General features: G+C 39.9%; 1 protein-coding gene across 1 annotated transcript; it reads left to right on the forward strand.

The window, feature by feature from the left end:
- Positions 1 to 1,216: 1,216 nt before the first annotated feature.
- LOC144513000 (sodium/potassium-transporting ATPase subunit alpha-1-like) lies at positions 1,217 to 23,930 on the forward strand. Its single transcript, XM_078244042.1, has 23 exons — positions 1,217 to 1,358; positions 2,486 to 2,596; positions 7,430 to 7,489; positions 8,053 to 8,154; positions 8,538 to 8,639; positions 8,736 to 8,849; positions 9,712 to 9,846; positions 10,228 to 10,345; positions 10,563 to 10,831; positions 10,947 to 11,255; positions 13,614 to 13,748; positions 14,046 to 14,238; positions 14,347 to 14,522; positions 17,308 to 17,444; positions 19,423 to 19,573; positions 19,705 to 19,873; positions 19,987 to 20,141; positions 20,250 to 20,373; positions 20,501 to 20,646; positions 20,752 to 20,882; positions 21,232 to 21,336; positions 22,088 to 22,179; positions 23,750 to 23,930. The coding sequence occupies exons 1-23, from the start codon at positions 1,347 to 1,349 to the stop codon at positions 23,776 to 23,778; spliced, it is 3,075 nt and encodes a 1,024-aa protein (XP_078100168.1). The 5' UTR covers positions 1,217 to 1,346; the 3' UTR covers positions 23,779 to 23,930.
- Positions 23,931 to 24,390: the final 460 nt, after the last annotated feature.

Here is a 24,390-nt window from a genome sequence, read left to right on the forward strand (position 1 = left end):
TGGTAACCGTATTCAAAACCGTTCTAGCGATGAAAAAATGTATTTGCTGTTTCATCATGGAAGACCGAATGTAGCAAACCTTACAGACCATTTCCTGCTTATCAGGCAAATCTTAAAAAATACCTCAACCTCAGAGGTGCCCCTCACTAAAGCCCATACTACAATCTTCGCCCTTATGAGTGAACCTGGATTTCGTGCTGATTTGCAAACAGTGTCACACTTGTTGCAGCAACATCCGTATGGATTAATCACATCGAAAACACAAGAAGGTGCCAGAGCTTTGACGACATCAGAATTCATTCAATATTTTCTCGAGTTGCATTCCATATATTCAGACTTTCATTCAGTATATTCAGACTTTCATTCCATATATTCAAGTTTCATTCAATATAGTCAAACGCACAATCGCCACATGAATATGCAAATTAGGTGTTAACTAATTAAAACACGCTAATTTGCACACATTTGACAAGGCACTGGTGAATACGATAAACAAAATAACTGAAACATTTCACCACAGAACTTCCCCAGTTAGTGACTTACATCAGGAGTCTTTTTCCCCTAAAATGTTATTTAAATATGCATATTAGCTTGTTTGGTTAATTTAATAGAAATCTACAGATGCAAACAGATGGAGGGTATAGGCCTAACACAAACACCATCACCGGTGCACCAGCTGTGTATTTCGGTATATGAAGTTTTCCTCCCATTAAAGTAAAAGAAGACATGGAAGCAAAGTAGACAAAAATCTCAAAATTGACCACTACATGAAAAAAAATGTCCTTTCTTAAACACTTTTCATTCTATAAGTTTGTTCTATGCTGATAGATCTTTACATGATACAGACAGCCCTTCCTTAAATATAAAAGGAGGACATTGTATGACACTGAAACTAAGTCCTTGTCACCATCAGTTATGTTATGTGTGTGTGTGTGTGTGTGTGTGTGTGTGTGTGTGTTTGGTAATTTTAATAATAATAGCAATAATAATAATGTATTGATCATTTCAAAACTGAAGTCACATTGTCAAAACGCTTCACATTGTCAGTGAAATGGAAGTCTATGTGTTCCCTGGTTTGACCCCTTTGCCTTCCCCCCCAAACTCTGTCTCTTGTTGTCCCCAACATTACTCATCACCGGTTTCAACCCCCCCCCTTCAACCCTCCAAACTCCTCCTATCAGGGCAGGTGTGACAGTCATGGGTATATAGGTAGGCTAATGTGAAGCAATCTGTCTTGCTCTGGGGAGGGTGGAAGACAGGAAGCAACAGGGCTGTGAGAGAGGCGGAGGAAAGTTGCAATTTACAAAGACAACTAAATTGACAGTTGTCAGACTTGCATTGCAACCATGGTGCTGGGAGTAAGTATTGGAGCCTTGTCACATGTTTTGGACTACTTTCTCATAGAAGTTTGTTGGCCTCTATTCGAATGACAACCTAACCGACCTACGTCATCTGTTTCAACAGCCAATAGCGAAGTCAGCTGGTTAAGTCAGTTACATCCAGCTGTTTTATATCCATTAGTTACACAAACTGTCAAATGGTCGAAATGGCTGTGTTTTGGACGGAGGCTCATCGAGCGCCTGCAAGCATGGTATACGGTCAAGCGAGCTAGAGAGGGACTGAAGAGAGGGCGCTGTGTTAGAAGAAAGCCGTGAATCAGAGAAATAAAATGTCGTTTTCGCCGTTTTATTACCACTAGAAATGCAAGTGTAGCAAGTGTCTCACTACTCATTTATATTTTAAGATGCTACAAATGGTATTCAGCTAAAAAAAAAGAAAACTGAAAAGTCGGAAGTTAGAAACGAAGTACAGAGAGTCGTTGCTATGAAGATGATACACTGTCTCGTCTAGTTGCATTGGTGCAAATTAGCAGGTTTTAGAATGTTGCAGACTGGCGCATTGCAAGTTATTGAAAGTTTCAACTCGTAGCAGATATTTGGTCTGAACTGAGCTGCAACAAATTCTTCCGTGGCCGTGTTTGCATGAATGTATTATAAGTACATGTTAGCAGCTGTGGGCCGAATTCCAAATTCTGCAAAGACCCTACTCTGCCTCTGACTGGCTGGTACTTGATTGATTGACCGTTAATTCAAATATTTACTTAAAATAATTTACAATGATTTGAGGATTGCATTGCCACTTTGCATATTGAATTGTCAATTGCAAAATGCAATGTCATTAAAATAAAGAGGCCAAAAAAACTTACCATACCTTACCATAGTACCTTAGTTTCGAAATCTGCTGTGCAAGTGTTCACCTTTGTTTTTTCAGTTTTAAGGAACTCTTGAAACTCTTCAATAAGAGATATTTATGAGAAACATTCACAATCCTCCTAGCAAAGATTAACATACATTTTATTGAATAGCAAAGTTGACACTGCATGCTGCTCTTGCTCTTGCAATTTAAAAGAAAGCCTCAGAGCAAACTCGCCACATGTTCTCAGTCTTATTCAGAATCTTATTTTGTTTCACTCTCTTCAATCTAGAGAGGGAAAGATGAGTACAAACTGGCGGCAACCTCAGACGGTGGAGACAAGAAAACGAAGAAAGATCAAACAAAGAGGGATATGGACGATTTGAAGAAAGAAGTTGACCTGGTGAGTACACAAACATCACAGTGTACACATAGGTACGCTTGAAGGAGATATATACGCAACACTGACCGCACAGACAAATCTGGTCCTCCCTTTAGACCGCAGACAGGTGTAATGCTGCTCCCCAGGTCCATCGTCCCGCCCTCCTCCGTTGCACAGTCCTCCTGGTTTTTTCCCCTCCTCTTGCTCAAGTGTGGCCAGCTGGTCCCTCCTCTCAACCGCACCATAGGCTGTCTCTGTTAAGCCTTCACCTCTCATAGGTTAAAACCATGTTCATGAAATGAGTTCAGTTGCAGGCAATCGGGGGATCATTTACTTTGGCAATGCCGGCCAAAAATCACATGTCTTAACTTTTCAAATTTTCCAGTGTACAGGTGTCATCATGGTTAATAGTACACAGGTATTTTTTTTTTTAGGGTTCTTTGTTTGGGTGGGGAGCAACACTGCGGCAACCGAAGAGACAGACACACTATTTCAGAGGTTAAAACATGAATTCATTCTGATTATGACATTTAAAATAATCCACTTCTATTAAAATCTGTCTAAAAAACTAAAGTAAATAAAAGACAGGCACTGTTTATATTTCTTAAAATGACAGAGCTACAGTCCAAATACCTCTATGAGTAATACAAATTGTTCAAGATTTGGGGAGTGTTCTATTTAGAGTCCATGGAGTGACGTTGGGGGGGTTCTGTCGTGCCCTTGTACGGTGTTTGGTGTTTTAAGCCCCCAATATACTGTATATATTTGAGAGGATTGCACAATTATGAAATGTATCATAATAAATTATAGTCTTAGTTCACACCAGTAACTACATAGTGTAGGCTATACTGTACATTCATGAAACAACAGGGAGAGGACACCTCAGTGTTTTTTTACCTTTAAATAACTCACTAATACACTGTGTTTACAGTCATGTTTACAGTGTGCATTGAATTTATCGCTGAATTAATTATCTAGTAATGTCAGTGTCTTTCTTTTCTATGTCCATATATATACACGAGGAAGCAAAGCATATAATATTTGACGTAGAAAACTCGGCTGTGGTAATAAAACAGTATGGCAGACAATAGTCTACTGAATGATAGTCTAAAATATACATTTCCGAAACCACTGCTCACTAAACGTACAATATGTAATTTTCTGCCGCTAGGGGTCTCTCAATCAAAACAATAGATGTAAACAGGGACATTTTATCAGAATACAGCATAGAAATTATGCTTAGAAATAAAGGATATATTGAATAGGATGGAACAACACAATGTAATTCTGCTCAATAAAACATCACAAAATATCACATCACCTAAAATATAACATGCGTTATTAATTTTGCTCGTTTTCATTTTAAACAAATTGCTGCCACTTTAAAAAAATATATATATATATTTCAGTGCTAGTTCCATGGTATCAGAATTTTGGATAGTTATCATGGAAACATTTATTGGTCATGTGACGAGGGCTGGGCAAATCAGCATAACAGGCAGCGTAGTGACAGTCATATTTCAGGGTGGGGCCTGTGCCACCCCGTGCCCCCCTTCTAGCCCTGCCCCTGCGGAGACGTAACTGTTACGGATGGCTGGTGTTCGGCCAGACTCGGGCGCCTGTGGTCTGATACGTCTGTTTTCCTACGGATCATTAAACTGCCATTAGCGTCGCCCTGCGCTAGAGTTTGTGCTGGCTGAGTTCGGATTGCTGTGACCATAGTGGCTGGCTGCTAGCTGGCTAGAGGGGTCAAAGGTTATATGATGCCACTGACAGGCGACCAAACAAAACGTCCTGTGTCATTGAAATAAAATTTGATATTTCTCTGTTTTTGAACATTGTTGGAAACATTTGGGATCGTGTAAGTCCACATCTGAACAATATGTATATAACATAGATATAGTTGTTTTTAGACATTTTAATGTAGAAATATTACATATTGTACCTTTAACTGAAACCATTCCAAGAGTTACTTGTCATTTGCCTTTATTGGCGAGCAGTGGAAGTTAATATGTTACTCAGGAAATGTATATTATAGTCCAAATGAGAGAGAGAGAGACAGACAAAGATGTTTGCGCATAATATACATGGTTGTATTATAGCATTGTGGATTAGTGGTAGTAATTGATCTTCATGTGTCATTTGTGAAATAGACCCCTGGTCCTCACCTTAGACCACAGACAGGTGTAATGCTGCTCCCCTGGTCCATCGTTCCTCCCCGTCCTTTGTTTCACACCGTCCATCTCTTTCTGTCGAGCTCTTTTCCCTCCTCCTGCTCACCTGCGGCCAGATAATATTTCTGGCTGGTCCCTCCTCCCGACCACACCATAGGCTGGCTCTGGCAAGCCTCCACCTCTCATAGATTTGAACCCTGTACATTAAACAAGTTTAGAAAATAAAAGAAGAAAAAAAAAAAGGGTCACATGCTGCCTCTAATCCTGCCGAGTGGGCTCCTCCTGCATGTCCTCCCTCACATGGAGAAGGTCACAAGCCATGGGCTATCCTCCAGGCTCAATATTTTCTACTACTACTACTACTACTACTAGTTCAGGTGCAGGCAATCGGGCAGTAAAACATGCAATTAAAACCATGTAAGATTAAAAACAAATTACAAAAAGGAATGCATAAAGCCACAGCAAGTTTAAAACATACTTTGACCCTGTGACACATGCATGGAAGTTTAGGTGGGTTTCCTGTGTAGAACAGTACCCCCAATTTCTACTGCTTCTATTGGGCCTTTTCTCAGTATGTATATGTAGTAGAAGAAGAAGAAGAAGAAGAAGAAGAAGAAGAAGAAGACTTGACTTTATTTATCCCGCAAGGGGAAAAACACACTTTCTGCTCTTTAGCTGGCTGAGATCGTTTCCCAAGAACAGTGAGGCACCCTTACATATAAACCACTGACCAAAATGTACAACGGTAGCATTTTATAGGCAGAAATACATTTATTAAAGGTGTTTTTTTTTAAAGTTTCATTTGTAACTTAAATGATTTCTCTGTTCTTAAGAACTTCACCAAAACTGGTCTCACTTCTGTAAAGTGGTTTGTTAAAGACAAAGCAGCTTTTAACTTCTGTAGGATAGTGTCCTTCACAAGGTCAGCTCACACGGAGGCAGATTCAGGTCTCATGTTCATCTCAAAGCACTAAGTAGACATGAGTGAACATGTGCAAGTGTCCTGCTAATGATTTGTTAATATTATAATACTCATTTTCTGTCATTTTACTCTAAATTGGTCTTTGATTTTCACAAGGTCATCGAGTAAAGATAGATTGTTGCCGTCAGTTTGTTGCAGACATGCTGAAGTAAAGTACCTTTACAACAACTACAATTACAACAGAATGTGAATGCGATGGCTTGTTGCCAGTTTTGTAATTTGTTCTTTAATTACTCCATGTTTATTCTGCAACAGCCTCTGCCCAATGTCACCCACCAGGTCACAGAGTGCTGCAGGTTATTAGGCAATATAATTCCCATCTAGATGACATATTAATGATTATTGTCCTCGGTACATCTTAACAAAGTCCTGCCGCCTGCTGAAGGACATCTCAATGCCATAGCAACCCTAACCAGGCCTGTAACAATCATTATATAATTGTCCAATCGCAATTATTTAATTTCTGTGTTTAACCGCAATTAATTGCTAACATTAGCTAAGGTCCGACAATAGACATTGGGGAATGACTGCTGATGGTAATTGTTGATTTTGTTTAGATGTGCCAAATTGCAATTGTATGTAAGTGATTATTAGTGTTTTATCTTTTATTGATGAGGATCATTGTTCTATTGTCAATTTTATGTTCATTTAAGCAACAAAATGCAGTGGTTTATTATAATAAAGAGGCATGGTTTTCTTCATAGGCTACCTGTGTTATTACATTATCTGGGTCACATAACATAAAAATACATATACTGGGATTCATTCTTAACAGTTCAATTTGTCTGAAAAAGTAATACTAAAAGATGACTAAAAGAGACAATTATATCATCACAATTATTTCTGAGACAATATAATTGTACAGTAAAATCTGGAATTGTTACAGCTCTTACCGTAACGCCAGTCTGCCATAACCTCCCTAACTTAGCATATCATTTACTGCAATTAACAGCAGGCGGTGTCTTTAGTGTGTGTTACAACTGCTGAAAGTGCATTGTGTCTTCAGAAAGTTTGATTTTGAGAACAAAAAAGGGGCAACAGTGATTCAATGTCATGTATTGATGATCTTCAGGTGTCAGATTTGAACAATGGTTAAAGAATAATAGCCTGTAGTAAAACAGTAATAACAGTGTAGGTCGGTCTATATGGAGCCAATGAAGCTGACATGTTAATCATTGTTGCACCATCATACAAGTGAGGCAGTGGTCGCTATTCCCATAGCAACATAAAATAACATGTCTAAAAGTCCAACAGAAAATGCTATATATAGAACCATGTGCAATTTGATTTAGTTTAACGTTGATGATGTCCAGAAGAAAGTAGTCGCCTTGTCTTGGGTGACTCCATAACTAACTGAGCTCTTGGCGGTTTAGCTCTTGTGTTTGGCTGCAAATGTTCAATCATCAGCCAACTCTAGTTTTACTCGAATGACTGCTTTGACTCATCTTAAAATCACACTGTATGGACCGGCATGCATCCATAATCCTGCTCAGATGACTGATTTTGCCTTGTCATCTTTATGTTCCCTGTGTCCCTCTGGAGGACATGACAAGACATTTTTTAATCCTCAAAGGAGATAATATCTGCGGTTTTAAAATGACAGGGATTTTAGCTCAATCTCTTTCTCTCTCTCTCTCTCTCTCTCTCTCTCTCTCTCTCTCTCTCTCTCTCTCTCTCTCTCTCTCTCTCTCTCCATAGGATGACCACAAGTTAACCTTGGATGAACTTCAGAAAAAATATGGAACCGACCTAACCACAGTGAGTGTGTGTGTGTGTGTGTGTGTGTGTGTGTGTGTGTGTGTGTGTGTGTGTGTGTGTGTGTGTGCCACTGTGTGTGCCACAGAATAAGATAAGCCGAGAGGCCAGGGAAGATCTTACTATGCACAGACACAATTTCCACCATTTTAGTGTACGTATTAGAGACATGCAAAGTAGTGAAGAAACTGATTGTCTTGTTTTCCTCTCTCACACTGGTTTCCCCCTATTCATATTCAAATCCCATGTTTTGCTGTCTAATTACACAGACTTGTAAAAGGCGAAGCATTGAGATTACAGACATCTTAATTCTTGTAGATGTGTGTTCTTTTGTTTTTGCAACACCTCCTGAAGTAATAGTGGTGTATCTGTTTACCAAATAAAACATTTAAACAGGAAACATGTCACTCCTTCATAGTTTTGCCCTCCAGTAAAAGAGGACAAAGCTGTAAAGCCTGGACTCACAGGTTTACCATGATATTACCTAGTTTACACTTTACACCTAGCTCCTTTTTTTCCATCAATCTGTCAGTCTGTCAAACCTGTATTTTTTATTTATTTTTTAGGGTCTTTCCTACGGCAGAGCAAAAGAGATCCTGGCCAGAGATGGCCCAAACTCCCTCACGCCTCCTCCCACAACGCCTGAATGGGTCAAGTTCTGTAAACAGGTAAAAGTCACTTCTTCTGAGTTGAAATTCCAGTTTGGGACTGTACAACATTTTCCATGCAAAACAGAAACCTCTTTTACAAGTTTAGAAAAGCATATTCACCTTGATTTGACGAAGAGAGTAAAACCAGTAAAGTTATAGTCTACATCCTCGACGTTCCACTTCCGGGATTGCTCCTGTGCCGCAGGAAATTCCGCTGGAATTCGCCTGTGACGATTATGATTGGTTTAAAGAAATGCCAATAAACCAGAGCACATTTTTCTCCCATCCTGGAATGCTGTGTGGACTCGCCAGACCCTCCTCTCCAGCTCTGTGGAGTAAGGTCTGGCAAAGCGAGACTAGTAAAATTATGGCACTTAAATTATGTTTTATCTGGTTTCCAGCTGTTTGGTGGTTTCTCCATGCTGCTGTGGATTGGTGCAATCCTCTGCTTCTTCGCTTTCACTATCCAGTCTATAACAGTAGATGAAATGGTCAACGATAACGTAAGGAGGTCTTTGTATATGTTTGTGCAGATATTAATTAAAGGATTAATACCACCAAATAAGAACTGACTAACAGTCATTTTTCTCTCACTATAGTTGTACCTGGGTATCGTGCTTACCTTTGTGGTCGTCATCAGCGCATGCTTCTCCTACTACCAAGACGCCAAGAGCTCCAGGATCATGGACTCCTTTAAGAACATGGTCCCACAGGTGATTTTCTCGTGACTTTTGAACCTTCATATCTACAGTATGTCACAACTTTTTAAAGGTACACTGTGTAGTGTTTCAAGTATTTTATTAGCTAAAATCAATGTCTTCATTCATAAATATGTCCTCATTGGTGTAAAATGACCTCTGCCAATGATCTGACTTATGCTCGTAAGCGAAGAATTTCTTATCTGTATTTACATTGGACGGGCAAGTCCAAGGAGGCTTCCGTGTCGTTACGCCATTTTGAAAAATTATAATCGCTGAGAGGGACATAAAGCACTAGCAACACTTTTTCGTTCAGAGCCAGCGTCACATGACTGAAACCAGCTGAAACGGAGAAGGAGATCAGTGAGAGGCGCTTATCACTGCCCCGGCAAATCTGAAAGCCTGCACTGCACTTTAGTTCATAATGGAGGATCATACTTATGCCGAGCCACAGGAGAAGGAATCCTCTTCACCAAAAAAGTGAAAAAGGGAATTATAGCTTCTTGGTACATAACGGTTACCGTAGTTGCAACACGCATTTGAAAAAGCGAGACACTAGAGAGCACTATTCGTTTGAATGCAAAATACAATTTCACCGCTAGATGGGAGAAATTCCTACACAGTCTACCTTTAAAACAGAAAACAGCATCAATGAAAAGCTCATTTAGTCATAAATGCATAAATGTTGCTCATATCATATTTAAGACAGTGACTAATGATAGAATATCAAGAAGGATCCATATTGCTTCAGCATTACTGCAACGAGGACTCGTTTTTCCATTTATCATCTGGTTTCTTGCTATTGTAAAGAAAATCATGTATAATTCTGTTCAGAAATTGCCCCGAAAAACCATATGTTTCATCTTGATTCTCGTAGCAAGCCCTGGTCATCCGTGACGGCGAGAAGAAGATGATCAACGCTGAGGAGGTGGTGGTCGGAGATTTGGTGGAGGTGAAAGGTGGAGACAAGATCCCCGCTGATTTTAGACTCATCTCTGCTCACGGCTGCAAGGTCCGTACCTCAAAGACTTGTTATTAATCTCCCTTATGGAGCAGTGGCTTCAAATAGCACTTATGGTGGTTAAAGTTGCTTAACATCTAACGGGAAATACCGTGTTGAAAGATGTGGTTTATAAATCATCATTTTACTTCATCTAAATCACTTTCTGAAAAATGCTTCTTTTGACTGACTCAAAATCACATCATCTCCATCTAGTTTGTTCTTTAGTTTAAGTTTTATTTTGACCCAAACGTGTAATCTTCTATTGTCCTACTTTTGTCCGAGTCCAACAATAGCAGTCGTTGTTTTTTTTGGTCTTGTAGACATCATGTCATTTTCACTTCTCTGGATATCATTGGTATTTCATTCTTGCTTTACTTTTTACTCCTTCAGGTAGACAACTCCTCTCTGACTGGTGAATCCGAGGCTCAGGCTCGTACTCCCGACTTCTCCAACGACAACCCTTTGGAAACCAGGAACCTAGCTTTCTACTCCACCAACTGTGTTGAAGGTAGAGAACTAACAAAAAAGAAGACAAAACAGAAGTTGTGTAGACTATTCAATAGATTCAAGTTAAGTCCAAGTTAGAAGAAAATTAAACTTAAAAAAGGTTTCATGAATTACAAAGGTTTTAAAGGGCTGGGCAAATTTATGGAGACAATGGGAGCAGCTACCTGACTTTTTTCATGTCATTTTTATCACTCAAAAAAATCTCTGGCTCTGTCCAGGTACTGCCAGAGGAGTCGTCATCAACACCGGAAACAGAACCGTCATGGGTCGTATCGCCTGCCTGGTTTCCAGTCTGGAGGTCGGCCAAACTCCCATTGCTATAGAGATCGACCACTTCATCAACATCATCACTGCTGTGGCCTGCACTCTGGGTGCTGCCTTCTGTATCCTCTCAATGTTCCTTGGATACACATGGCTGGAGGCCATCATCTTCCTCATCAGTATCATTGTCGCCAATGTGCCAGAAGGTCTCCTGCCTACTGTCACTGTGAGTGGTTTCAGCATTTCTGCCTGAGTCTCATTCTCTCATTTGTTGATTCAAAGACAGATATAATACAAAAAGAAACATATTATAGCATTAAACAGTTGATTTCTGTCTCTAGGTGTGTCTGACCCTGACTGCTAAGCGTATGGCGAAGAAGAACTGCCTGGTGAAGAACTTGGAAGCTGTCGAGACCCTGGGCTCCACCTCCACCATCTGCTCTGACAAGACCGGCACCCTGACCCAGAACAGGATGACCGTGGCCCACATGTGGTTCGACAACCAGATTTATGAGGCCGACACCACAGAGAACCAGAGTGGGGCCTCCTTTGACAGGAGCTCTACCACCTGGGCTGCCCTGGCCAGAATCGCCGGACTCTGCAACCGTGCCGTCTTCCTGGCAGAGCAGACCAACGTCCCCATCCTGAAGGTGAAAAGCTTATTGCATGTAATATTTGATCACCACAAAATAGTCTAAACAACTCACCAGGGGTGGAAAATACAAATAATAATGGCTTTTTGTGTGACAAAAAGGTCCTCGGAGGTCCCGGGATTGAGTCTCTATCCCCTTTCATGCTGTCCTGCTAATTGAAGGTGAAGATGCCCAAAGAGCCAGACTGCACTACAGATCTTTATAAAAAGCCCTCAACATAATTAAAGGCCTTTTCAGAAATATATAGCTGTGGCTGTAGGAAGAGATGGCCACCCAGACCCATTCATTTATTTCTCAATGAGTACTGACAAGTTTTTTCTCTTTTTTCAATTTTAAAGTTGAAAAATTGTTTAACATCTTTTTTGTTGAATTGTAAAGTGGCTTTTAGGAACTTTCAGTTTGTGTTGATTTTAGAGGCCCCTTTGGACAAAAGCGGTAGTGTTTTTACCACACCTGCTGTCTTTTCTAGCGCGTGCCGGCTGTATTACTGAGTTCTGCCGTCTCCCGCTGAGCTTTTAGTTGTTCTTCGTTTTATTTAATTTTTTTTCTGGGATTGCCCTGCCCCAGTATTAGCCATAACTACAACAGATAACTCCTTAAATAAAATCAAAATACAATATGGCCTGGATACTAAAAAAGGCTTTTCCGGTGTTACACCAAAATCTGTGACCCATCAGAATGAGTTACTGTAGAGCCAGTCTGCCTGCCGTAAATCATTTTGTGACTTTGCAGGAAAACTCAGACCGAGGCAAAGGCATTAATTAAAAATAAAAATGGCGTCTTTTTCACTGTTAGTCTCGTTTGCTGTTACAGGTCATCTGTGATCATCAGATGGAAAATGAAACAGTTTAAGAAACATTTAAAAGTACCTTATAGTTACTTTAACATGGTCCTAATTCATCTTATTTATCCACCTGCTCTGTACTTTTACACATTCGTAGTTTATAAACCATTGGAGAACTATACAGTACATTATATATATATATATATATATATATATATATATATATATATATATATATATATATATATACACTCACCTAAAGGATTATTAGGAACACCTGTTAAATTTCTCGTTAATGCAATTATCTAATCAACAAATCAAATGGCAGCTGCTTCAATGCATTTAGGGATGTGGTCCAGGTCTAGACAATCTCCTGAACTCCAAACTGAATGTCAGAATGGGAAAAAAAAGGTGATCTAAGCAACTTTGACCGTGGCATGGTTGTTGGTGCCAGACGGGCTGGTCTGAGTATTTCACAATCTGCTCAATTACTGGGATTTTCACGCACAACCATTTCTAGGGATTACAAAGAATGGTCTGAAAAAGGAAAAACATCCAGTATGCAGCATTCCTGTGGGAAAAAATGGCTTGTTGATGCTAGAGGTCAGAGGAGAATGGGCCGACTGATTCCAGCTGATAAAAGATCAACTTTGACTAAAAATAGGAAAATGAGGCTACAATTTGCACGAGATCACCAAAATTGGACAGTTGAAGACTGGACAAATGTTCCTGGGCTGATGAGTCTCGATTTTTGTTGAGACATTTAGATGGTAGAGTCAGAATTTGGCATAAACAGAATGAGAACATGGATCCGTCATGCCTTGTTACCACTGTGCAGGCTGCTGGTGGTGGTGTAATGATGTCGGGGATGTTTTCTTGGCACACTTTAGGCCCCTTAGGACCAACTGGGCATCGTTTAAATGCCACAGCCTATCTGAGCATTGTTTCTGACCATGTCCATCCCTTTATGACCACCATGTACCCATCCTCTGATGGCTACTTCCAGCAGGATAATGCACCATGTCACAAAGCTCGAATCATTTCAAATTGGTTTCTTGAACATGACAATGAGTTCACTGTACTAAAATGCCCCCCACAGTCACCACATCTCAACCCAATAGAAAATCTTTGGGATGTGGTGGAACGGGAGCTTCGTGCCCTGGATGTGCATCCCACAAATCTCCATCAACTGCAAGATGCTATCCTATCAATATGGGCCAACAGTTCTAACGAATGCTTCCAGCACCTTGTTGAATCAATGCCACGAAGAATTAAGGCAGTTCTGAAGGCAAAAGGGGGTCAAACACAGTATTAGTACGGTGTTCCTAATAATCCTTTAGGTGAGTGTATATATATATATATATATATATATATATATATATATATATATATATATATATATTAAAATGTCAGCAACACATCTTTTGACTTTTATAAAATGTGATTGTATGAAACATTTTTGTATCTGTGTTATATCAGTTTTGATGTACAATATATTGTAAATTAAGAATGACCAATATTTAACACAGTTTCGATCAAAATCCAACTTTCTCCTTTGCTTAAATCCTCAGAGAGATGTAGCCGGTGACGCCTCAGAAGCTGCCTTGCTGAAGTGTATTGAGCTGTGCTGTGGATCCGTTCGCGGCATGAGAGACAAATACCCCAATATTGCTGAGATCCCCTTCAACTCCACCAACAAATACCAGGTAAACAATCCACAGAGTTCCCCATAGCTTTCAAATTTGTTCAACATGTATATCGAAAAGGTTCAACCTATCTAAGAGAGGCGAAGTCATGCAGATTTTTATCGTAAAAAACTTGTAAACATAGCATTGTAAGACAATACTTGCAGTGGTATAGGAGGGAAATGTTGATTTACGCCCTCTAGTGGTTGGGTTATTTCTCTATCGACCACTTTTTGATAAATGAGTACTAGCATATGTTTAGAATAAAATTGGGATTGAGACAAGTATTTAATATACAGTCGTTCCCTTGTCCATAAGCTCTCCATCCACAAGAATTCAACTCCTGGAGAGACCAAGCACCTGCTGGTGATGAAAGGTGCCCCAGAGAGGATTTTGGACCGCTGCTCCACCATCATGATGAACGGCAAAGAGCAGCCTCTGGACGAAGAGCTGAAAGATGCTTTCCAGAATGCCTACCTTGAGCTAGGAGGACTTGGAGAGAGAGTTCTGGGTACAACATAGCTCCATTCTACAGCTACATCCTTATGTCTTTAACTAGTGTGTCAAGGAACAGCCATTTGTGAACTCATGACAAGCATTTTCTTACCGCCTTACTCAGGTTTCTGCCATTTCAACCTGCCTGATGACGAGGTCCCAGTGGGCTTTCATTTTGACACTGATGAGGTGAACTTCCCCACTGAAAACCTGTGCTTCATCGGCCTCATGTCCATGATCGACCCTCCTCGTGCTGCTGTGCCTGATGCTGTCAGCAAATGCAGGAGCGCTGGAATTAAGGTATGTTACTGTAGTCTTTTCAGGTGTACAGTAGAGTTGTGTCGGTTTCCGGTATCAAAACGAGGCTTAACCGGTTGGCATTTGTCACTATGACACCATCTGGCAAATTAAAAAGTAGCCTACATTAGTAAACCGTGTTGACGCCGTCACGGCGCTAAATCTAACTTGTATCAAAAGCAGTGTTGGACAGTAGCGGTACTAGTTGAACTACTTCTAAATAGAGTTGCAGTTTTCAAATAGCTTTTCAGTAGCTTAGCTATTTTATTGATCAGGTAACGTAAGTGCGGTAGCGTCCTCACAAGCTACATTTCCCAGAGCATTCTGCAGCTCAAGTACAGCAGAACTTTCTGCTGCATTCTGAAATAAAACTGCTCAGGATCACTGACAAGGACTAATCATGACACGGACGAGTCGTGTTAATGGATGTAAAAAAAAATATAGCTCTGATGTAGTAAACTACTTTAGCCCGTTCTCTGAATACATCCATGCTTTAGCCATGTTGCTGTAGCTTAGCTTGCTACACTTATTTGGGGGCTAACGTTATTTTCAGTGTAAATTATTGTTTAATGTGGAGTGTTACGAACGCGCTAAGCTAACCGGGCTTGTTAAACAACAAAGATCACTGCTACTCAGCTGGTAACAGAAATCCCTGTCTCATTTTCCTACATTGTTGCGTTTAACGTGTGGATAAGACTAACTAGCCTGGATGAGTGCAACTCTTTCCTACTTCTAAAGGGGTTTGTGTGATGTCACTAGCTATGTTTCCATCCACACGTTTTTATCCGAATGAAGTGATATCGAATGAAAAATGCCTTATGGAAACAGTAAAATTCAATTGAATTTCATGAATATCGCCTCAAAGGAAATACGTTCGGTCTCACCGGATTTTATCTTGATCAATATGCGGCTTATGCGATAAACGCTGATGGAAACGTTATTTGCCAAATAAATAATGAATTGCGATTAAGTTTTAGGTCATTTTATGGTTGCAACCCGCCACAAAACGAAGAAGGAGAAGTTTTAGTTCATTTCCGCCCAGTATTTCCGCTGTCAACAAAGACAGATGTAAAACCAAAGGGTGTCCGTGAAGTGTCTCTGAACCACGATCTCCCAGAACTGTTTGGAGCGCTGTCGTTCCCACACCACAGGCCGCCTCCGTTGTCATCGGGCATTTACATGCATCTGCATCTGCATCATCATAGCAATGTGTTGATAGCATCGTTGTTTTCTTATTATAGCTTGATGTGTCGCTATCAGCTGGCACATAAGCACTATTACAACTTGTGCAATATTGATCATTTGTTGGTAGATGGCGCGATCCATTTTGTCTGGCAAAACTTTGTTCGCAAATGTTTGCTTGAATATTCGATTCAGTGCGAAAATGAATGGAAACACCTTAAATGTCTCAAATCAATTCGATATACCAATTTGATCGCAAAACAGCATGTGACGTCATTACGCACAGGTTTTTATTCACTTTAAAGCCGTTGGATGGAAACACACTTTCACCAGCTTTATTTGCATGAGTTTCTTTTACCGAACTTCAGATCATTTGATTGACAAGTGGATGGAAACTTAGCTACTGACTCACCTCAGTAACTGCATAGTTCGCTGTCGAAAGATGGTTGCTGCCTCGAGGACCACTCAGGTCCATCGGCCCGCTCCGTCGGTGTCCTCGCCGGGCCAGCCCCTCTCCTTCTTTGTTAAAGTAGTTCAGGTATAAACATATTGTTATGTGTCTGACGGCCTGACAGCACTTCACTGCTAAGCCGAGCGGCACAATGTGGAGATCACGTTTTAGTAGCTGTGATCAGGCCCTTAGCCCTTTGGTTGCCCTAGGCGAGATTGAGTTTTGAGGCATGAGGCTGATACGGTGATCTCAGACCGTCTGACAGACACAGAGCCCCGTTTGAGACTCTGGTCTCTGAATGACACAAAGTTTAGGGAAGTGGCTGACGCTGCTCTACATCGGTGGTGGAAAACCGAATCTACTGCAGAAATACACGGAGCACAAACGGAACACATCTGCCGCAGCATGTCGACAGCAGAGCGCATCCTTTATAAACCTGAAGCTGCACAGACCACGGAAGGCGCACTGCAGCAGCTCCGTGGTCTGTGCCGCTGCTCATCTCTATTTTTACAGCAAGAGTGGACACTAAGCGACGCAAAGGTCTGCTTCCAAGCTCCGTGTGTTTGAGTCTGACCCATAGACTGGAAATGTCACGTCACAGGAACTTCAAACTAAATCATTTGTTTGAAGTTTAGGAAATGATCGACAATAATCATCAATTCAATCTAATAATCAGGTTGACAAGTAAACGTGTGGCTGAGGGGACACCCTGGGATGATCATGTTTTAAACATGTTTTATTTTGCTTGTCATTCTAATTCTATTATTAATGAGAAGTAGACCTAAGGGCGACATGGCGCCCCCAACACATTTGACGCCCTAGGCAATCGCCTAGTTTGCCTATAGCAATCGCCGGCCCTGGCTGTTGGGAGGGGGAACTGCGCATATTCTTTTGTCTACTAGAAAGTTTCTGGGTTTTTTGGGGTGACAAGAATAATCTTTGGCAGAGTAAGTCTCAAAGAAAACTAAACTGCGCCACTGATATGGAAACATTTCAGATTTAAGCCGATAAGAGAAATGTTTGTTTTTGGGCTTGATATCAAAACATTTTGAAAACTTTTACACCAACCCAAGCCTAGTGTACTTTACATATATCTAATATTTCACCAAATCCCCAACCACGTTCTGTGTTAATACTTAACGGCTTCTCCCTTAGGTTATAATGGTCACAGGTGACCATCCCATCACAGCCAAGGCTATTGCTAAAGGTGTGGGTATCATCTCTGAAGGCAACGAGACAGTTGAAGACATTGCTGCCCGCTTGAATGTACCAGTCTCTGAAGTCAACCCCAGGTTAGTACACTTACTAAAATTGAAGTGAGATCAACAAACAGAGAAATGTCTCTTTTTAGATAAAACAGATACCGCAGAATATTGCATAATGTTTAAAATCGCAATAATATCATATCATGACATAAGTATCATGACAATATTCTCAGCCCAAAATGTTTTTGCAATTAATTCACTGCAGACAAATACTGTACATCTAGGGAGTCTCTGAGCTGGTGACTTAACTTTTTTTCATCAGCCAGTAGAGTCTGTTTAAATCACAGTCACGCTACAGAAATACTGTCATTCTGGGCAGAATTCTCATGCAGGAAATTCCTGTTGGTTAATCCCTTAGCATTCCATCCCCTTTTTCTAGAGGGATAGGGGTGGGAAACAGGGGATGTTTAGAGGGTGATATCAGGTCAGTAGAACAGTAGATTCCACATAGAAGCGGTATATATCATTTCATAGCTGGGAACCCAATGATTAATTTGACCTGCAACTCAGCCCTGTGTTGTTTTCTAGTCATAAATGAGAAATAATAATACATTGTAATAATTGAAATAAGTTGTGCATTATGATAGGAGTTTATGATGGCCATTACCGTGCTCACTTATGTCTCATAAGTTAACAATTTTGGGGTGGATACCATTTGTTTCACAGATTTGGTGTACAATTAAACCATTTTTTAGCATTTAAGAATTGACAAGAATTGTCCAATTTCTTCCAAAATACCACATTAAGACACCCAAACCTTGAGGAACACCATGGGAAAATCCATGTTGTGATTTAGTATCAAAAACTTTTGAGATGCGGAGATTTCTGCAAGAATTGATTTTTTTGGGCAATTGGATAGGGATCACTTATGTTTTGGAAACTGCTGAGCAACCCCCTTATGGTCAATATACCTATGTATTATAATAATAAAAACATGTATTCATGGTCAAAGCAATCAATCAATCAATAAATCTTTATTTGTATAGCACTTTTCATACAAAAGTCATGCATCACAAAGTGATTCACATTATAAAAACAAAGTAATAATGTAACAATAATGTCTAAGGTCATTTGCAATTTCGACTAGTGCTGTGCTGTGATTGGTCCCAAAGCCAGATTGGTATTTTTCATAAACATTGGAAAAATTGTAAAATCATTTAACTGATTTAAAAAGGTTCTCTAAAAGTGTACTTAAAAATGGCAGATTGGATACTGGTCTGTAGTTATTGAGTACTGCAGCATCTACATTATTTCTCTTCAGAAGGGGTTTCACCATGGCAGTTAAAAAGCATCATGGAAGACACTCATCTGAAGAGAATAGTTCACAATGGTCACTAAATCTTCACTAAAAAAGCCAAGACAATTCTCTTCCAAGGCAATCTTCAAAAAGCAGAACTATCAGTAGGGTCTGGACAAATAAACCAAGCCATTGGCTGCATTTATCTTAAAAAGAGATGTGGAAATTGGATCTATAAAGCAGGTTGCTAGTTTCAGTTGAATAATAACTTTACCAAGCCATGTCAGCATCAACCAGGATGAAATACTTCAATGTTTCCATACAAACAAATACAGGTGCAAAGATATATTTGCAATGATATATTTGACCTAATAGTTTCTATCTTACTTCTGAAGTGCTGTACCCCCACCCTACCTGTCTTTCCTGGATGAGTATTGTAAACTGATAGTCCAAGGGTGAGGCATCGATGAGGGTTGGTGGTCCATCTATGTTAAGCCATGTCAGCCATCACAGTCTTTATCGATTTCCTCTGCTAATGTTTTAGCAGATCCTGAAGATGTAAAGCCCTTTATTCTAAATCTCGCTTTTTGCTGATGATGCCATAATTTTCTTTAAGGGATGTCTGTTTTCGAAAAGAATTTACTGTTTCCCCATGATTTTCTTTTTGCATTGCCCTAATTACAATATATCCCATTCTTAGTTTACCCCCTTTTAACAGGATGTGAGATTACAACGGTTGTCCTAATGCTGCTATGATTTCCTCTCCAGGGATGCCAAGGCCTGCGTTATCCACGGCAGTGAGCTGAAAGACATGAGCCCAGAGCTGCTTGACGATGTGCTAAAACACCACACTGAAATCGTCTTCGCCAGAACTTCCCCTCAGCAGAAACTTATCATTGTGGAAGGTTGCCAGAGACAGGTCAGCGTCCCAGACACAGATTGAGATTAAAAGCTTTCAGAAATGTCTGTGGTCCTAGATTTTTTGTTTCATAAAATTTTTTACTTGAATCTTGCAGTGGACATCCTAACACTTCTTTCTTTTCTATGCAGGGAGCCATTGTGGCCGTGACAGGTGATGGTGTAAACGACTCTCCAGCTCTGAAGAAGGCCGACATTGGTATCGCCATGGGGATCGCTGGATCTGACGTCTCCAAGCAGGCCGCTGACATGATCCTGCTCGATGATAACTTTGCTTCCATTGTTACCGGAGTGGAAGAAGGTAAGACTTATACCAAGGCTTATACCTTCAGAAATGTGGAATGCAGACTGGAAAAGCATAAATGTAAGTGCTCGATTTTCCTTGCAATATTAATTTCTAAAATACTCTGTCAGGCCGTCTGATCTTTGACAACTTGAAGAAGTCCATCACCTACACCCTGTCCAGTAAAATCCCTGAGATGACACCCTTCCTCTTCTTCGTCATCGCCGACATCCCTTTGGCCCTGGGAACCGTCACCATCCTTTGCATTGACCTGGGAACTGACTTGGTGAGCTCTTTCACTGAGGGCAGATCACATTATCTTATTTCTTAACAGTTTTTTGAGATTGAAAATAGTTAATTGCCTTATGTTTTTCCCTTATTTGTTGTCTCCCAGGTCCCTGCCATCTCCCTGGCCTATGAAGGACCTGAGAGTGACATCATGCAGAGAAAGCCCAGAAACCCCGACGTTGACAAACTGGTGAATCAAAGACTCATCAGCGTGTCCTATGGACAGATTGGTAAGCGTACCTAATGGTACCTTAATGATATTTAGGTGTTGCAACAGAAATTATTATTTGTTGCTTTTCTTAAATGTTCAACCTTTTCCAAAAGACCCATCGTAAAACTGCTCTTCTTCTCTGATAGGTGTGCAGCAGGCCGTAGCTGGCTTCTACACAAACTTTGTGATCCTGGCTGAAAATGGTTTCTACCCCTTGGACCTGCTGGGGATCAGAGGGATTTGGGAAGACAATAATATAAATGACTTGGAAGACAGCTACGGACAGCAGTGGGTCAGTAACACTCATGCTAAATGAATGGTATAGTTCATTCACATTTCTAATGTAAAGAAGAGAATAGAAATATGAGCTAATATTTTTTAATGTTGTATTCACCAGACATACGAGCGCAGAAAGATCCTAGAGTTCACATGTCAAACAGCTTACTTCGTCAGTATTGTAATCATCCAAGTGGCTGTTCTAATCATCTGTAAGACCAGGACGATCTCCATCATGCAACAAGGAATGAAGTATGTATAAAGACATAGAAGACCTTTAAAGTACAGACAGTGATTTCCAAACATGTATTTCCTTAACGGATAAATTCAAGCCGGGGACATTTTTAGAGACTGACTTTGTCTTTAATATCTTATACTTCAGTCAGGGCACACTTTTCTTAGACAACAACATCACGCATCATTAGTGTTAATAACATGCCAAAACATCTGAGAGTAAATTGTTTATGTATAATTATAATCATAGCTTCAGGAGTTCTCATCATAACATTAATCAAAGTGTAGAATGGTGTCATGTTAAAAAAAATAAAAAAGTAACACATATTAGTTGAATTGTTCTAACAGTAATGACTCTTTTTCACAGGTCCAACCGTGTCCTCATCTTTGGTCTATTTGAGGAGGTAGCACTGGCTGCCTTCCTGTCATATTGCCCGGGCATGGACGTTGCCCTCAGAATGTATCCTCTCAAGTGAGTAAAACACACACACACACAACCTTATATACACAAACTATGGTTTTTACATCACAAATCATACTGGATTTACTCAAAATAGAACTAAAATGGTCTAATTTTCTATGTAAATGTTTTTTTCTTTTCATGTATAAAGGCAAATTTATGAGCACAATATGCATTACGTTTATCCTTTTTAAAGTATTAATCCATGAAATCCTTTTTTTTTTGTTAATTTACTGACATTTACATTTACTTCTTGCCAATCAGTGCCGCTGGTGTGTAAACACTGTTTTCATTGTATTCCAAGATGGTAAAGTTTAAGTCAGTGCTGTTTTAGCTTCATTATCTTGGTAGAAAAGGTAGATATTATCTAGTGTCGTCAATAGTTTCCACTTCAGAGGCAGAATGAAACAGAAAAGCTACTGTAATAATGAGATTATTTTCCCAACAGAGACCAATAGATATTTTTATTTCTGTCTTTACCTCTGAGGTTCTCGCTGTCTCATTTTAAATTCAGATATGACACTGGAAGGTACTTATTACTAAAGAAAGTCCAAGATTTGCAGAAATTTGCAGTATTTACAGCACATGTTCAATCAATTAAACATAACATTTGGCTAAATAAATAAATTGACATATTATGATTATTTTCTTTTCCTTTTTAGACACTCAAAAGCTGGCGACAAGTTAAAGAAACACAGACATAATTTCAAATCTCCATGTGATAGTCTATGTGCTCAATCTCTGTGTCTGTGTCATACCTTAGGTTTTCTTGGTGGTTCTGTGCCCTCCCTTACACTCTCCTCGTCTTCCTGTTCGACGAAGCCAGAAGATATTGCATCAGACGCTACCCAGGCGGTAAGACCTTTACTCACTCTTCTTTTTGCCTTTTGAGGCAGTTAAAGCTTTTGTATTACACATTTTTCTTTGTTCTCTGTATTTGGAGGTGCATTTAGGAGGTGAAGAGGACATGAATTTAATGTTGGCCAAATGAGAAATCAAATTCAGAAACATTTTATTTGTGTCATATCAAATGGAATTGCTGTCCAAAGAAAACCAAGTGGTTCCAAATTCTGTGACTTTGATTGAAGTAATGGTTAACACTTAGTTTGTGTTGCCATGACACTAGGAATTTGACTTTAATGCTGATATGAATGTCGGTGTATTATTTAAAATTGACCAAGAAAAGCTATCTACAAAAAAAAATAACTTCATTTGTTTCCACCAAACTTCATTGACATTTTGTACAGTTTTTGAGATATCCTGACCTGACATGATGTAATGTCAGTCAAGATATACAGTATAATGTGTAATACAGAGAGCAAAAGCAGTGGTGTATTAGTGAATGATGTATTGCAAGGTTGGTGATCAATGTATGTTTAGCATGAGCTGTGTATATGCCCCTGTGTCTAAATGTGTGTGTGCATGTGCCCGTTATTCCTGCCACAACTGCGTCTCCACGCAGACCAGTGAACTGTGGCAGATGGTAATGCCCAGTGGGATTTTAACCCTCAACCCTGCCATTGTCAATATCTCATTCCACCCACAGCGCTGAGCAGAACCTGCATTCAGGGCTGGCTCTGGTGTGTGTGTGTGTGTGTGTGTGTGTGTGTGTGTGTGTGTGTGTATGTGTGTGTGTGTGTGTGTGTGTGTGTGTGTGTGTGTGTGTGTGTGTGTGTGTGTGAGGGGGGGTACATCTGAGCCCCACAGCACAGATCAGTGAACATCCCATTGACCATCCATGCTGAATAATGTGCTACAATCAGGCAGAAAAAAGAAGTTAAACTGACAGTTAATTTGTGCACGTGATCTAATGCTATTTTTGAACCTAGGCTGAAAATCACTTTTACAGATTCACTCAAAAGTGGAAGCCATGATTCCAGCCACGTAATGTTTGGCCTTCTGTGAAACCCATCAATTTATAGTGTTTCAGGCCTAAAACTAAAATGCAGCTATGGGCTCTTTGGGGCCTGGTAAAATATGCTAAATAACAGTATTGACACCTTGGACTCACACTGACTTCTAATACAGTGTTATTTGATTGTGCACACATCTAGCTCACCTTTTAGTCATATGTATTGCCTCAAGTATGATATCACCATCTCATGAGTAACTGTAAGACATAAAGTCCTCAGCCTCCATGTCCCTGCAGGAACATCTCTTACTAGCATCATAAAGAAAGTCTCGGCTCTAGATGTTCAGAACGTGTCTTGCTCAAGCTCCCCAATCCAGTCTTATTTCTTTGAATCACTGTCAGCCAACATGAGCAGCCTGGGTGTTAAAATAAAGGTCACAGCCTTTTTAGATCCACCAAGTCATTCCTTCTTTTGATTTGTCTGTGAAAGACAACAAGGAGAATTTAGACCCCGAATGTGAGGCGAAACATCCCAAAAACTCTGTCCCTAATTTTGTCTCCTTTGGTTTCTAGGTTGGGTGGAGCAGGAGACATTGTACTAAGACAGCAAGACACAAGTTATTTATTGCCATGTTACCTAATTGTCTGAGATGTTAGTCAGACCCCAAAACACAAAGTATGGATAAATTAAAAACTACATGTATTTATTGAATATTCGATGTATATGTCATTCACAATAAAACATTTTCTGTAACATTGTACATAACAGCTTTTTTTTGAACACACTTTAGTTATCGCTTCTCTGACGAGTAAAGGCTAAAAACATCATTGCAGGGATTTGATGCAGGGCGTCAGGTTCAGTGACCCATGTTCCTAAACGTTGGTTTTGGAGACAAATTTGAATCGAAAAGGGTGGGCATGGATTTAAAATAACGCAAATATGATAAATTGAGAAAGACTTGGGATGGGATGTTTTAGGACACATTTATAACCAGCATGAACAGCAGATCACATATAACACATCCTACTTTGAAAACCGACAGCTCCAAATAGTGCATCAAAAACGTCAAATTAAAATCAAATGTTAATGTTAGATTAGCTGTGTATACTTGTGACTAAATTAAATAACTGATCATAACAATCAAAATCATTTAATCTCTCCACACATTTACATATTCCATATGTACGGGGACTGAAGTTGACATGGATATCAT

This window comes from Sander vitreus, chromosome 24 (assembly GCF_031162955.1).
Source record: "Sander vitreus isolate 19-12246 chromosome 24, sanVit1, whole genome shotgun sequence".
In the NCBI taxonomy this organism is placed as follows: domain Eukaryota; kingdom Metazoa; phylum Chordata; class Actinopteri; order Perciformes; family Percidae; genus Sander; species Sander vitreus.

Bases quoted from the DNA above. Each gene is read 5' to 3' on its own strand.
- LOC144513000 (XM_078244042.1), top strand. The intron at 2,597-7,429 runs GTGAGTACACAA...CTCTCTCCATAG, and splicing joins TGAAGAAAGAAGTTGACCTG to GATGACCACAAGTTAACCTT. The intron at 20,647-20,751 runs GTCAGTAACACT...TGTATTCACCAG, and splicing joins ACAGCTACGGACAGCAGTGG to ACATACGAGCGCAGAAAGAT.